Source organism: Pygocentrus nattereri, chromosome 3, assembly GCF_015220715.1.
Source record: "Pygocentrus nattereri isolate fPygNat1 chromosome 3, fPygNat1.pri, whole genome shotgun sequence".
Lineage (NCBI taxonomy): Eukaryota > Metazoa > Chordata > Actinopteri > Characiformes > Serrasalmidae > Pygocentrus > Pygocentrus nattereri.
Window position 1 is genome coordinate 43,213,696 of NC_051213.1, and position 15,764 is coordinate 43,229,459.

The following is a 15,764-nucleotide window of genomic DNA, read 5'->3' on the forward strand; positions in this document are numbered from 1 at the left end:
GAAAGGACAATAAGAACCACTGCAGGCTGTCTGTGCAGAAGTGCATGGGCAGGAGGGCAGTCCACTGGCTCTGTTTTATCAAAGAGCCTTGGACTCTGGGGGCTGATAAGGAATTTGGCCTGAGGCCAGCTATTGGATGGTACTGCCAATGCCTTTTTCTCCACAGCTAGTCTGCACAGTCATCAACAATAGACAAAGACTGGCTTGATTGACTTTTGACACGTTATCAAAATAATGTCTGATTTACATTTAGCCCACCCCGATGAAAAGAGAAGACCTCTTTTCAATTGTAAAGTCCCTGTCCCTTTCCCTGTCCTGGTCCCACCCTTAGATAGCCCCACCCCTATCCAACCCCCCACCCACTGTCTTTGTCCCCCCGCCCCCCCCCCCCCACCCCCCTTGCGCTAACCCCAACCCAATACAGCCCCAATGTGCCAAACCCCACCAGAAACAAAATTTACAGCTCAAATTCGTCTTCGCCCTTCAGGTCAGTGCCTCTTTCTGTAAAGAAAAGGCACCCCTGCCACTTCACTGTCCCATCTTCATTTAATTTGATGATTTTGCTTCTTCCACATCCTGTTAAAGAGCAAAAAAAAAAAAGAACACAATGGTCATTTTAATGACATGACTTTATATGAGGAATGGGTGTTACCAACTCCTTCACAATCAGAGGTCTTCATTATCTGATGGCACCTACTACATTATGATATTTGTATTTTTGTATTTAATACAGCCTTATACATACAGTACTGTGTGAAAGTTTAAGCATCTAAGCAAATTTTTAAACAATTTTCCTCAGCAGTGAGTTTATCACAGTATACATTAGAATAAATTCATATGAATCAGCCTTCAAAAATGAAAGAAATAATTATAAATAATTATTTGACATTTATCGCAATATGTAACGATATTGAACGATATGAAGTTTGATAGAAAAAACTACCTATCATAATGCATAGTGCCAAAACAAGTTTGGTGGAGGAGGGATAATGGTCTGGGCAATTCAAATAAACATAAAAACAATAGAAAAAAAAGTAACAAGAATTTCTTGGGTCCATATTTTTCCTTGACTACTTCACAGCCACCACAGAGACTTGTTAATATCATCAATTACATCATCAGCATAATTTACTGAAGCACTGATTGGTCAAACCAGGAGTTGCTTTTTAACCACATATAATACTGGGCTTCATCGAGGAGAGAAAATGGGTAAACAAACACACTAACATCCAGAAAATCACTATTTATTATTTATATGATTAGTTATTTATAATTATAATTTTATAATATATATATGTATAATGTATAATATTAAAAATGTGTTTATTCAAATATCACCACTTTTCTCTGCAGATAAACCCATACACAAATAGATTTTGAAAATGTCTTGGGTGCCTAAGACTTTCGCACAGTACTGTACATAATGTACATTAAATATAATAAACTTAACCTTATTTACACAAAATATGTTAAGTTGCCAATTGCTTACTGAAATCACTTGGGGTTGGTTTCCCATACAAGGATTAAGGCTAGTCCTGGACCATACAGCATTCTGAGAGGAGATTCTCCATTCAAAGAAAATGTGTCCAGGACTAGACCCTAGACTAAATCCCTGTTCAGGAAACTGCAGATTTACTAAGATAGACCAATGATCCACAGTCTGCCGGCACTTTGCGCTGGTGGGGTGGCCAATTTCAGGTTCAAACTTGAATTTTGAAATTTGAACCAGAATTAGAGGATTAAAAATGTTTGGCTGCGTCTCAAACCACACACTTCTATACTTTACATACTACACTAATAAATGCTCTTCTAATAGTGGTGCACTATTTTACACACTATTTTGAGCTTAGTATGTGGTTTGGAATGCAGCCCTTTTGTCCTACCTGGCGGAAACGAGCTTCCATACTGTATTCCATATGTCGATTACAAAGTTACACTTTGTTCATTTGCATGAAAGATTTTAGTGGATAAGTCACTAAATTAGCTGCCCCAACCTGCACAAAGTGCAGTAGTGCCCATTTCTGTGAATAAGATAAGATAAGATAAGATAATCCTTTATTAGTCCCACAGCGGGGAAATTCACAAGCGGCGAAATTCACAGCCTATAGAATGGTTGTTAACTTCTAACTACTCCATGGGGTAAAATAGCCTTGAGAACTGGAAGTGGATCAGACCTAATATAGACAATACCCGTCTATTAAACTAAGACTATATCAGCTTTTTGGAATCAGGACGTCCCTATGAAATCAATGGTCACAGAAAAGAAAAGACAAAGCCCTCACCTTCTCATTGAATGGCTTTGTCTCATGCTTGTCCTGCCCATTTCCAGGTGCACTGCAAATACATCAAGAGGGGTGAATACAGAAACTCTAGATGCAGTGTCCTGTGAAAGCACTACTGCAGCTGGGTTAGTTATACTAGAGAAGGTTGTGTACAGTAATCGGACTGACTGAATGGCACAGCATAAACCCCACATGTTTGACTGTGTTAATCCACAGGACACAGTCAATAACAACAACACTACACGTTGGTGTCTATTAGCAGGTTTTGTTATCATATTAGCCTGAGGTGGGTTGTAATGGGACTTCTAGAGTTCACCCAGTTACCCTATTTTCACACCGTAAAAACTCTTGATATACTGGATTTACAATCAGTCCAAAATTATTAGTGTCAGACTGAAAAACTACATACACTGCAGATTCATATTGGATTAAAATCACTCCATAATTATTGCTGTTAATAATGCAGAAACAATATGCATTCAAGTTCATAATGGATGAAAATAAATCCACAATTATTACTGTCAGACTGTAAAAACTACACACACATGTTGATTCATACTAGAGTAAAATCACTCCACAATTATTACTGTTAAGAACCTAGAAATGACGCATTCAAATTCATACTGGATTACAATCACTCAACAATTATTACAGAGCACTCTGCAGATTTATACTGGATTAAAGGCATTGGTTTTGTTGTAAATTGCTTAAAATTCAGTACTTCCTCAGGTGAAACAAATCCAGCTTGAATCGGACGTAAAGTTTGTGTTGTCACTGCTGTGATTAAAATGGATCACTACCGAAATAACATCTGGTCATATGGTGGTCCCTTTCCACTAATGGACAGGGTAGAGTGTGGCTGACAGGGTTGGGATAGCTACTGAAAAATTAGTAGTTGATTATTTTATAGCTACTTTTCCCAAAATTTGTAGCTAGCTACAGTTTTGTTACTTTTCAAGAAAAAGTAGCGGCTACTTTTTAGCTACTTTAAGAGCACGATTGTCAGAATGTTTGTGAATCTCCACCTGACACGCTAATGATGTGCCAGAAAGAAACATACAATTTGAAAAGCTGCAAATATAAAAAAACGATCACCAAAAAGCGTAACCAGCAATCAATCTTACACACCCGAAGGCGTGATATCCAACGAAAATTAAGATTAAATGCAAAGACAATCATTCCAGGTTTTTCCTAACAAAAATCAACAAAAATAACTGAATAAAAAACAGAATTTTGTGTAAATTATGTAATAAAACTATATAATATAATATATATATAAAATTCTCCAATTTACACATTTCATCAATATACACCGATCAGGTATAACATTATGAGCCCCTCCTTGTTTCTACACTCATTGTGCATTTTATCAGCTCCACTTACTATATAGTTACACTTTGTAGTTCTACAATTACAGACAGGCACTACAGCTATTAGATTTCCCTGAACTGTAGCAGCTACAGATATTAGTTACAAAAAATGGTAGCTAACTACAAAAAGTAGCATGCTACTTAGCTACTCCCTCATCCCTTTACTGTACAAATACAAAACGCATATAGAATATTCGACCATCCCACAGCAAAAACCTATTTTAAAAAAGAATAAAGTATTCAAACCCTAGATATTCACAAGTATTATGTTACAATCTACTTATACCCAAGGCTTTATGAGACTATACATACATATATACACATAGAAACAAAATCAGCAAATAAAGAGTACTTTCTGTCTGTCCCAAATCCAACCTTAAATTTCAACTTGTGGAAAAACCACGTTGTAGTTGTTTTTGTATTTTCTTTCCTTTTAAACTTGATAGATTCACATTTATCATGAGTTTAATTTTTAAATAAATAATAATAAAAAAACATTGGACAGCAGTATCTGGCAAATGTTTTCATGTCATTACTACAACAAAGAGTTTTAGTCCACGGCCAGAGCCTAATTTTAGCCACACCCCTGCATTTTAGAGCAGGAAGTGAGACTGTATCCCTGTCCCTCATGGCCACATGGTGAGAAATTAGCTGTGTGCAACATTAAAAGTTGTCACTACCAAAACACATTTTCTGCAATCAATAAACATTTTTGGGATTTTAATGAAAAATACTATGATTTTATGAGTGTTCAACTGTTCAAAGCTGTGTTTGCTAGTCATTTACTGGCTAGTGTTTTGCTAAAAATGAGCTAAAATTGTCAGTACTGAAACAGTCACTACCTAAACATTTGGGAAAGTTCAAGTCCAAGTTAGTTAAAAGTCTGAAACGTGGTTCTTAACTCAGAATTGGACACAATCCAATTGAGTAGAATGATCTGTATAGGTAGATGGTACCAGATTAAGTGGCCAATGAGGGCAGGTACCCTGCCTACCAGCCACATCGACAAAACACTCCCCCTCTGCACTTTATCTCAGATACAAGACATCTGTCCTGTATCTTAGATAAACGTCACTGTCCACTCTTCTCCTATCAGGCACTCACTTGTCCTTTTTGCCACAAGGCATCTTGTTCTTCTTACTGAGGAAGTACAGGACGGCCACAATGAACAGCAGCAGAAGCACAGACACCACCACGGCGATCACTACTATGCTGGAGCCGGCCTGTTGAGGTTCAGCTACTAGTAGAGAAAGAGAGAGGAAGGATGAGAGAAGACAGAATGGAGAAGGTTGGAGAAGACATGAAGGAGTCAAAGTGAAGGAGTTTCGAGAGACGCAAGAAGAGGTGGTTGGAGGGTGATGGATGAAACAAATGGTGGGGACAGAGACGAGAAAGAGATGAGTTCAGCAGTAGAAGGCAGGGACAGGAGATGGGTGGGGTAGAAAGGGTGGGGAGGAAAGAAGAGAACAATAAGGGATTGTTTTTTTTTAAAATATCATATCACATGGGAAACAAAAACAGAGGGAACGACCCCCACCTGACAAATACAAAAAAAACCACACACACACACATAATGCATACACTGTCCCAAGAACGATCTCTCTCACATACATAGTTGAATGCAAACGTTTGGGCATCCCTGGTCAAATAACATGCTTTATTGTATTTTCTAAGTATAAATAACTGAACATATTCTCTACAATTAACACACTTCTGTACATTTTAACACACATTTACTGTGTATTCACTGATTTTAACGTAAAATGTGCCATTATTTTTTTCCTCCAATATGTTAAAATTTCATATTTACATGGGTTTCATTATTTTCACTTATCAACAAAGCATGTAATTTGACCGAGATGTTCAAACTTTTGCATACGGCACATAGTATTGGATCAATACCCAAATTTTGCCTTCAGTACAAATACCAGCAATTCAGTACCAACTAGGGCTGTGACTGTGGGGAAGTTTTCTTACTGTGGTGAAAAAGCAGCATATCCCCATGGTTTGGTAGTTACCACCAGTGCCCCCTCACCCACTCCTACCGCCAACGCCCACAACCTCCACCGTTTCCGGAAGCTTTTTAACTACAAATGTGCCATATTGCCTCGTCCAAATTCACCAGCTGCGCCTTCCAAAATGCGACCAGATTTCCGATTATAACACTAAGCCTAGGAACTACATATGTGGCCATTATTAAATCGAAAAATTTAGCGTCATCTGTATGGGTGATAACACATAAAAGTTTATAAATATGTTAAAAATGTTTGCTACAAGCACTTGCAGTTAAAATCTCACTCCAACTGTTTTTTTTAAATGCTTTTTGCTGTTGTGGAAAGAAAACCTTGTATCTCCAAAATGAGAAGGAAAAAACTTACTTTACTTTTAATGTAAGTCAATGAAACCAAACTATTTTCCAAGTCATTTTGGGCCTTTTCTTTTCGTCCATTCATCACGGAATTTACGTACAATGTAAAGGGTAACAGGTATTTTTGAATTATGTCCAAAACTGAAAAATGTCAAAAATGGAGTTACAATGTTTCCTTCCTACAACAGAGTGTCTTTTTATGTCTGTGTATCATGTGTCCATCCATTCAGTTGAACTTTATCTGTATGGTGTAGTAATGATAAATATTAATCACAGAGAAAAACTTTTAAAAAACTTTTAAAACAGAAAAGAAATCCACCATATGTTAAATGGACTGTCCCTTTCTGTTGCATGTGAAGTTGAAATGACTGGCAACCGAAAAATTGTTTCTCTAGAATCTCTTGAACATAGGATGGAAGACAGTCAATGGTGATAACTAAACAATGATTAGTGTTTGTGTTTTTTTTTTTTTTTTGTATCACACACCATACCGCACACCCTTGACTTCACTGGTAAAACAGGAAATACAAAAAAAATAAACATATAATTAAATTAATATGTTAAAAAATTGGGGTGATCATGGTTATTGTCACAGCCCTAGTGCCAGCCCAACAATTCAATTAGCATGATATAAATCTATTGTAAGTAATAGAACTGTTAATCAAACCAATAAGGCTAAGAAATACATATTTAGATTTTGTCTGTTGGCCATTCTCACATATGCCTCGCCTCGACTCTTTGTGCAAGATTGCAAATTATTTTAGCAATATTTACAGTACTGTGACCCAACCTTCATTTTTTTAATAGCCACTCAAAACTGCCATCAAATTAGTTATTCACTTTTGCAAATCATACAAGTTGCTGGTGTTCTCTGAACAACAGGCTGACCACTGCAGTCCATTATCTCTGAATGTGTTTGACTCCAACGACTGAGGTCATTTCTGCAGATTTTCTTGAAAAACTGAAAGCAAGTTTTTTCAAAGAATGGAAGCTATGATGAAGGCAAAGGGTGTATAGAATAAATACTGGAAAAAAAGCAAATAAATATGTTTTGTGCACTTATAACTTTTGGCCATTTTGAGTGGAAAATAAAAAAACGAAGGGTGATCTTTCTTCATATCGGCCAAGTTAGCTAGCTACCATAGCTGACCCTAGTCAAGTATTCAAAGCACTGATGTGTTTCTCAGTAAACCGCCAATGAAGTACATAAGCTAGAGAGTTAGTAACATTAGGCTACCATTAGCTACATTATCTCCATTAATGTAAATGGCTTTTTCAGGAATCCATGCTTAAAGGTGACAATCATCATGTTGGGAAAGAGAAGTGACAGAAAACTAGGAAAGACTGATGTTCCCTTCAACAGCTTGCTGAATATATATGAAATAATATGTAGACATAATGTTTCATTCACTTTTACTGTAAAACAGTGGGATATTATGGGGCCTTAAAAAGGTGTTGGGCTACATTACAGTGCTGTGGTTTTCCCAGAGTTTGACATGTCTTCTCAGACAAATTTGCAGCATTTTCTGTTTGGCTTAAGCATCTTGTTTCAGATACGTAGTCAAAATATAATAATTTATATTGTTTTACGAAGGCATCCTGGCTTTGGAAATCACTTGCAATCTGATGTTTCTCCATCAGGCAGTGCTAAAAGAATGTAGGTCACCATGAACCTACACCAGAAGGAGCTTATGAGCCATTCTTGAAAACTAGAAAAAATGAGTGCTAATTATTTTTAGATATCGCCCAGGCCTAACATGCAGCAGTGTTGGCATTCATGTAGCAATATTTATATTTTATCTACTTATAAATCTCATAATTCAGAGGATCAAGTGAAAAGTTAGGGGAAAAATATATGTAGGGCAACACGTTTTTTACAATTTTTGTTCACCACAAAGTGTGACAGCAGTGATTTCTGAAAAAGCCATTCATTTTTCCCATTGAGAAAAAAGCTCAGTTGGCACCACCATCACTGGCTTATATAAAGCAAATCACCACATTTTCATCATATGCAAAATAAAGGTATCGTAACATTTTAGATCTCGTTTTGTACCGAAATTATTTCTTTGCATTACAATTCCCCCCAACCGTAATACATACACATACAGATAAGCACCAGCAAGCGTACAGACCTTTTGCAAACACAGGACTTCCTATGAGCAGCAGTGTAAGAAGGAAAGAGAGTTGAGTCCCGTAGCATGAACCATTTTAGCATAGACAACAAAAAAACACCCCCCGGCGACAGTGAAAGATACTCACAACGCTAGTGACAAGCCCACCACCATGACAAGACACACACTACAGTGACGCATAACAGAGGTGAGGAAGGAAAGAAAGTTAACAAACGGACACTCTGAGGGAAAGACAAGGAAGGAAGGAGCAGAGAGGAAAATAGAACCGAATCTTTTATTGTCCCCCCAAGGAGGAAAATAGTCAGAGGTGCAGGAATCGCACAAAAAGTTCAGGGCAGAAAGTTCAGGCCAGACATCATACAAAGATGGGAAAGCATCATACAATATACAATTTACACAGTGGTTCTGGTAGCGATACACAATATACAATGTACAGTGCTGGGATAGCGAGGCTACAGAGTATGTACAAGACAGAGTCCAGAAAGGGAGGAGAGGAGGAGAGAGAGCAGGGAGAGCAGCGACAAGTGTCTACCTGATCCTGCATGGTTGCGTCTATCGGCAGTGTTAGCTGTGGAAAGAAAGAGGGAAAAAAAAAAGTACAGTAAGATTAGTTACTTGTAATGTACATGTATTGTGCTTACATGAAAACAATACACAGTACCAGTCCAAACTTTTTGGCATGTCCACTCTATTGCAAAAAATGATATAAAACCCATTTCTACACACTTCTGGGGAAAAAGGTAGTCAAATGGTTATGAGGGGAAACCTGTGCGGAGTCTTGAGACCGGTTACGGTTTCTTTTACCAACTGCTGTGCTGCTAAATCAGTGCACGATATACTGAAGAAAGACTACACGGTAGTAGCTAACAGGCTAAATGCTACAGAAAACCTTCACGCCTGGCCGTCCCTCCAACACCAGCCAGTCAATTCTTTCAGAATTGTTTTCAGAGTCCTCTAAATAGGTGTTATTTGTGCACCAGTTAGCTGGAAATGAGCCTGTACTAACTATGGTGGGTGGAACCTTTAGTCTGCTAAGCTAACTAAAGTTATATTAGCCGTAGCCTAGCCCAGCAGGCTACAGCTCAAAACGTTAAAAACAGGTTCAATTTTGCTCCCTGTTGCTCCAACACTTCGCGACTTAACTTTCTCAGGGATTTTTTATCGTCCACACTTTGTCTAACAGCAGAGCGGATGGAATCGGTCCTGTATTGTGCTGCTTTGATCTGTAGGACACTAGATAAGCTAACCCGGCTAAAGCAGCTGGTTTATGTGCCTCATAGTTGGGCAAATATAACATCACAGAACAGGTTTAATTTCAGCTTTCTGTCCCAGCCTCTCAGCTTTGCTTCCCCAGTTTTGTGTCTTTATCATCTAAACTTATGTCAGTGTAGCTTGTTTGTCAGAATCAATTTCTTCCCACATTGTACTCAAATATCATGAAATCCGATGCAGAGTAGTTTGCATACCATTAAAGGTGGACAGACCTGGATGAATAAGGGCAACTGTAATTAAAGGCCTGGGTTGTGCTCTGTACTGCTTAACATTGACATCAGTCTCAGCAACCTGGCCTGGGTTGCCAGATTGGGTAGGACTCCTTGGAATATAATTTTCAATGCCACTTACTATGACAGTAATTGTTTATTGGTGTTGTTTTTCTGTTACCTTGTAGTATTTCCGGTTGCATTATATAATAATGAATATGAATAAAATTATAGTCACAACAAGAATAATAATAATACAAATATTTCATGTAATCATTCAAGTCAGGCACATATGTTACATATTTGAAAATGTACGATGACAATTTAAAATGAAAATATGCAATATTTTTAGCACTTTACAAGTAAAAATAACAAAGAAAATGTATAAAATGGGAAATGTATACTTTCAGTCACATGTCAGAACATCTGACTAGTGTTGTAGGCTGGGTGACATAGCAGCATAATTGTAATAGTCATGAAAAACCAACCTGATTCAGCCACCTCAAACTTCTTGGTGTCTGTGCCAAATTTATTGGTCGCTTCACAAGTGACACCATCGGTAATGACTGCATCTGTGGCCGGCAGGATGTTTATGCTGATAGTCTTTTGTCCTTCTACTGTCACTGACTATAAAGACACACACACACACACACAATAATCATGTACAGTCTGTGGAGACATAGCAGCTAAGAAATACACTCTATGGCCTATAGTATGAGGACATCCCTCCTAAATACTGAGATCCAGGTATTTCAGCCACACTCATGGGTAAAAGGTTTACAAAATCAAGCACATGGTCTTGCAATCTCCAAAGAGAAACATTTGCAGTAGAAGGAGTTGTGCTAAAGAGCTCAGTGACTTAAAACATAGCGCTGTCACAGGATGCCTCCTTGGCCAGTCAACTGGCCAAGTCAGTTTGTGAAATTTCTGTCCTGCTAGATCTGCCCTAGAGTAATAGCCTAAGTGCTATTATTGTGAAATGGAAGCATCTAGGAATAACAACTTTGTAACATATTAGAAAAAAATTACAAAATATAAAATGTGCCCAAACTTTTGCACAGGCCACATTTTATGTACCCCCCCCAAATATGTTCAGTAAATAAACAATAATTAAAATGTGCAGAATTATGTTTTCTTTGGATGATGTGTTGACTTATTTTCACCCAAACGCAACCAAACGTTGGCACACAACTGTTTAAACACACATCACTTAGAAAAATCAACACACCATGTATATAACTAGGGAGAGAAAAACTTCTGCAGACAATTGCACACACACACACACACACACACACACACACACACACACACACACACACACACACACACACACACACACACACACACACCTCTTTGCCAGAGGGTCTCCAGTTGAACTGTGGAGCAGGATAGCCTAGAGCAGAGCACCTCAGAGTGACTGAATCTCCCTTTTTCTTCACCTCGACTTTAACAGGCACATCAATCTCAGGCTTGCCTGTAGGAGAGAGAGAAATAGTGAGAGAGAGAGAGAGAGAGAGAGAGAGAGAGAGAATTCAGTATCAGTATTAGTTTTTTAGTACAGACTTTCAATGGATGAAGCATAAGATTTAACAGATTAATTCAAATGTATGATAAATAAGAATATAATATATAATATAATATAAGGTTAACATTACAAATATGATGTACTGAGCCTTTAGTGGAACTTTCATGTGCGAATCAGAGATATTCTGCTAGCTTGTTACATACAAAACACAGAAACACAGCACAGTAACTCAAAAAGGCCTGCAAGATCAAGGAAAACAGCAGTGGTTACATTTACATTACATTTATGGCATTTGGCTGATGCTCTTATCCAGAGCGACTTACAATTTGATCATTTTACACGGGTAGGCCAAGGTGGTGTTAGGAGTCTTGCCCAGGGACTCTTATTGATATAGTGTAGGGCACTTGCCCTGGTGGGGGATTGAACTCCAATCTACAGTGTAGAAGGCAGAGGTGTTAACCACTATACTAACCAACCACTGGTTATAGGTTTATAGGTTGATTTGCAGCAGCCACCATATTTTAGTGTTTTCTCTTGATTCAGTAAGGCTACTTCTTTAAATTTTAACAAAAGAATCTTTCATAGCACAGCTTTCAAGTGCATCACTACAGAATGAAATAAAGAAAATTAAATGACCGCACTCTTGGCTCATCAGCTGAAAAACACTTATTTTGAAGTGCCCTTTAAGTGAAAAATGATGACAGACCTTCACAAAAGCTGGCCAGATCCAGGAAGACCGGATTAGTTAGCCTAAAAACTGTTACGCACCAGCACAGAGCAGGTTTTAGTTGTATGGTGGATCATTCTCAACACCGCAGTGACACTTCTGGTGGTGGTGTGTTAGTGTGTGTTGCGCTGGTACGAGTGGATCAGACACAGCAGTGCTGCTGGAATTTTTAAACGCTGTCCACTCGCTATCCAGTCAGTTAGACACTCCTACCTTGTTGGTCCATTTCTGGTCCTTCATCAGTGGTCACAGGACGCTGTCCACAGGACACTGTTGGCTGGATATCTTTGGTTGATGGACTATTCTCAGTCCAGCAGTAACAATGAGGTGTTTAAAAACTCCAACAGCACTGTTGTGGCTGATCCACTCGCACCAGCGCAACACACACTAACACTCCACCACCACCACCACCAATTGTGATTAAAGACACTGTTTCCTCTGCTGTCCTGTACTACTTAACACTGACATCTTCAAACAGTCTCAGCAACCTTGGCCTGGGTTGCCAGATTGGGTATTGCTCCTCGGAATAGAAACTTGTGCTACTTACAACGACAATTATTGTTTATTAATGTTTTTCTCCATTACCTTGTAGTATCTCAGGTTTCATTGAATAATAATGAATGGAAAATGCACCTATATGTATAGCCAAGAGTGTAGATACAAGGAGGTGTACTTAATGAAGTGGCAAGTTGGTGTATACAGTGGGGGGGGGGTATTTAGGCAGTCACCAATTGTGCAAGTTCTCCCACTTAAAAAGATGAGAGGCCTGTAATTGACATCATACGTAGACCTCAACTAAGAGAGACAAAATGAGGAAAAAAAATTTCAGAAAATCACATTGTCTGATTTTTAAAGAATTTATTTGCAAATAATGGTGGAAAATAAGTATTTGGTCACCTACAAACAAGCAAGATTTCTGGCTGTCACAGACCTATAACTTCTTCTTTAAGAGGCTTCTTTGTCCTCCACTCATTACCTGTATTAATGGCACCTGTTTGACCTTGTTATCTGTATAAAAGACACCTGCCCACAACCTCAAACAGTCACACTCCAAACTCCACTATGGTGAAGACCAAAGAGCTGTTGAAGGACACCAGAAACAAGATTGTAGACCTGCACCAGGCTGGGAAGACCGAATCTGCATTAGGCAAGCAGCTTGGTGTGAAGAAATCTACTGTGGGAGCAATAATCAGAAAATGGAAGACCTACAAGACCACTGCTAATCTCCCTCGATCAGGGGCTCCATGCAAGATCTCAGCCCGTGAGGTCAAAATGATCACAAGAACAGTGAGCAGAAATCCCAGAACCACACGGGGGGACCTAGTGAATGACCTGCAGAAAGCTGGGACCAACATTACAAAGGCTACTGTCAGTAACACACTACGCCGCCAGGGACATATGGTCAGATGAAACCAAAGTAGAACTGTTTGGTACAAACACAACTCGTCGTGTTTGGAGGAGAGTGAATGCTGAGTTGCATCCAAAGAACACCATACCAACTGTAAAGCATGGGGGTGGCAACATCATGCTTTGGGGCTGTTTCTCTGCAAAGGGACCAGGACTACTGGTCCGTGTACATGAAAGAATGAATGGGGCCATGAATTGTGAGATTTTGCATGCAAACCTCCTTCCATCAGTAAGGGCATTGAAGATGAAACATGGCTGGGTCTTTCAGCATGACAATGATACCAAGCACACTGCCAGGGCAACAAAGGAGTGGCTTCGTAAGGAGCATTTCAAGGTCCTGGAGTGGCCTAGCCAGTCTCCAGATCTCAATCCCATAGAAAACCTTTGGAGGGAGTTGAAAGTCCGTGTTGCCCGCCGACAGCCCCAAAACATCACTGCTCTGCAAGGAGGAATGGGCCAACATACCAGCAGCGGTGTGTGCCAACCTTGTAAAGACTTACAGAAAACGTTTGACCTCTGTCATTGCCAACAAAGAATATATAACAAAGTATTGAGATGAACTTTTGTTATTGACCAAATACTTACTTAATTTCCACCATTTGCAAATAACTTCTTTAAAAATCAGACAATGTGATTTTCTAATTTTTTTTCCTCATTGTCTCTTAGTTGAGGTCTACCTATGATGTCAATTACAGGCCTCTCTCATCTTTTTAAGTGGGAGAACTTGCACAATTGGTGACTGACTAAATACTTTTTTTCCCCCACTGTACCTCTCCTTAGATGTGTGGTTACTGTATGTTGTAAAACACGATCAGTTTTGCAACTCTTGTTGAGGTCGTAACTGATCAGAGCACAATTGGATATGGATATATTTGAATAACCACAGCCATAATCCTGTCTAAGAAACTCTCAAACAAGTGTTTTCTTATTCATCAACACATCACACCCTGTAAACATCAGTTTTCCGGCTTCCTGCTGCAGTGTTATCAGATCTGAGGAAATGGAGGTTGAGACCGGGCACTCTGGGCATGTCGTGGCTAATGCAGGCCCAACCCGGCCATCGTCTCCACCAACAACAGGGACTTTAATGCAATTCAGGAACGTTTTGATGGTTTACTCAGTAGCTTAAGTAGCCACATCTTGCACTCTGACTACAGGCTAATGCTACTCACAGACATACGCCACTTTTCCACTATCAAGCCAAATGGTTCTCAGGGCCGGACTGGGCTGTTCTGAACTGGTCTGGACTCATGAGACCGGTTATGGTTTCTGCTTCCATCTGTTGGACTGCTAAATCAGAACCAGGAAATACCCAAGAAAACTACACAAACTAACGGCTAACTGCAAACAAGCTAACAGCAACATACATGCCACCCACCACAAAGGCGTTTGATTCCATCTGCCACTCCAGCTCCACTCCAGTCTCTCAGTGCGCTCTCATCTTATTTGTCCTCTAAACGGTTATTTGAGCATGAGTTACTGAAACAGCCTGTACTGTGGTGGGTTTCGCCTGTAGCCGCATAACTAGCTACATTAGCTTTAGCGTTGCCCGGCACCACAGAATAATTCTATATTTTTAGCTTTTTGTTACTTCAACATCGTCATTCGAATTTGTGCTCTCAGACACGAGTCTTTATCCTTTAAACGGGTGTTTTAAATTACAGGTTTGCTAGAACAGAGCTGGTACTGTAGTGGGAGGCACCATGCACTTGCGTTAGCTTAGCCTAGCAGGTTGCAGCATAAGGCACTAACAAAACAGGTCTGATTTCGCCTTTCTGTCACTCCAACACCAATCAGTAGACTTCATATAATAAGTTTTTATCATCTATATTTGTGATAGCAGAGCAGTTAGCCGAATCAAACCTGCACTGTGGTGTCTGGATGGCTTTAAAACAGAAGGCTGAAAGAGGCAAAAGTGCTTGAAATGTTTAACACTATCAAGCAAAAAAGAAACACAGAAGAAAGAAAATGTGAGGTATTTGATGGGAGGATTATAATATTAATTATCAATGTAACAAGTAATTACAAACTTTTGCTCAGTAGTGTTATACATATCAATCTGAGTGAATGTAGATGTGTGTTGTACCTTCGACTCTGATGGTGATGTTAGCTTGTTTCTCTAGACCTGGCACTGAGCGCATAGATGCGACACACACGTATTCACCAGCATCTGCCAGAGTGACGGACTTCAGGGAGAGTCCACCTGTCTGAGACAGTTCCTTACCAGCCTGCAAGACACACACACACACACACACACAAACACACAGGTTAGGTGAAGTGATTTCACTTGAAAAACCTGTAGTAGGAGTAATGGAAGGTTCACTCTGACTGTATCAGACCGCACAAACATCCAGTGCCCACCTTCTTCTTACACTGCATGGTGGATTGGCTTATAGACATAATATTCCTGCATAGTGTAAACAGACAATGACAAATGCTGATAGTGTCCTAACATGATAGAAAAGTGGGATA

At 39.3% G+C, this 15,764-nt stretch overlaps 1 protein-coding gene across 4 annotated transcripts in view; it reads right to left on the bottom strand.

The window, feature by feature from the left end:
- Positions 1 to 502: 502 nt before the first annotated feature.
- Positions 503 to 15,764, bottom strand: part of bcam (basal cell adhesion molecule (Lutheran blood group)) — an 85,758-nt gene continuing 70,496 nt past the window's right edge. The window contains exons 10-17 of one of the 4 annotated variants that reach the window (XM_017702039.2): positions 15,379 to 15,520; positions 10,983 to 11,107; positions 10,122 to 10,260; positions 8,685 to 8,720; positions 8,153 to 8,173; positions 4,757 to 4,892; positions 2,283 to 2,334; positions 503 to 576 (exon numbers count right to left, since the gene is read on the bottom strand). In XM_017702039.2, coding sequence (XP_017557528.1) covers positions 547 to 576; positions 2,283 to 2,334; positions 4,757 to 4,892; positions 8,153 to 8,173; positions 8,685 to 8,720; positions 10,122 to 10,260; positions 10,983 to 11,107; positions 15,379 to 15,520 — 681 coding nt within the window. In that variant the 3' untranslated portion in view covers positions 503 to 546. The remainder of the gene's footprint in view (positions 577 to 2,282; positions 2,335 to 4,756; positions 4,893 to 8,152; positions 8,174 to 8,684; positions 8,721 to 10,121; positions 10,261 to 10,982; positions 11,108 to 15,378; positions 15,521 to 15,764) is intronic. The other 3 variants (XM_017702040.2, XM_017702042.2, XM_017702041.2) reach the window with 3 other exon arrangements.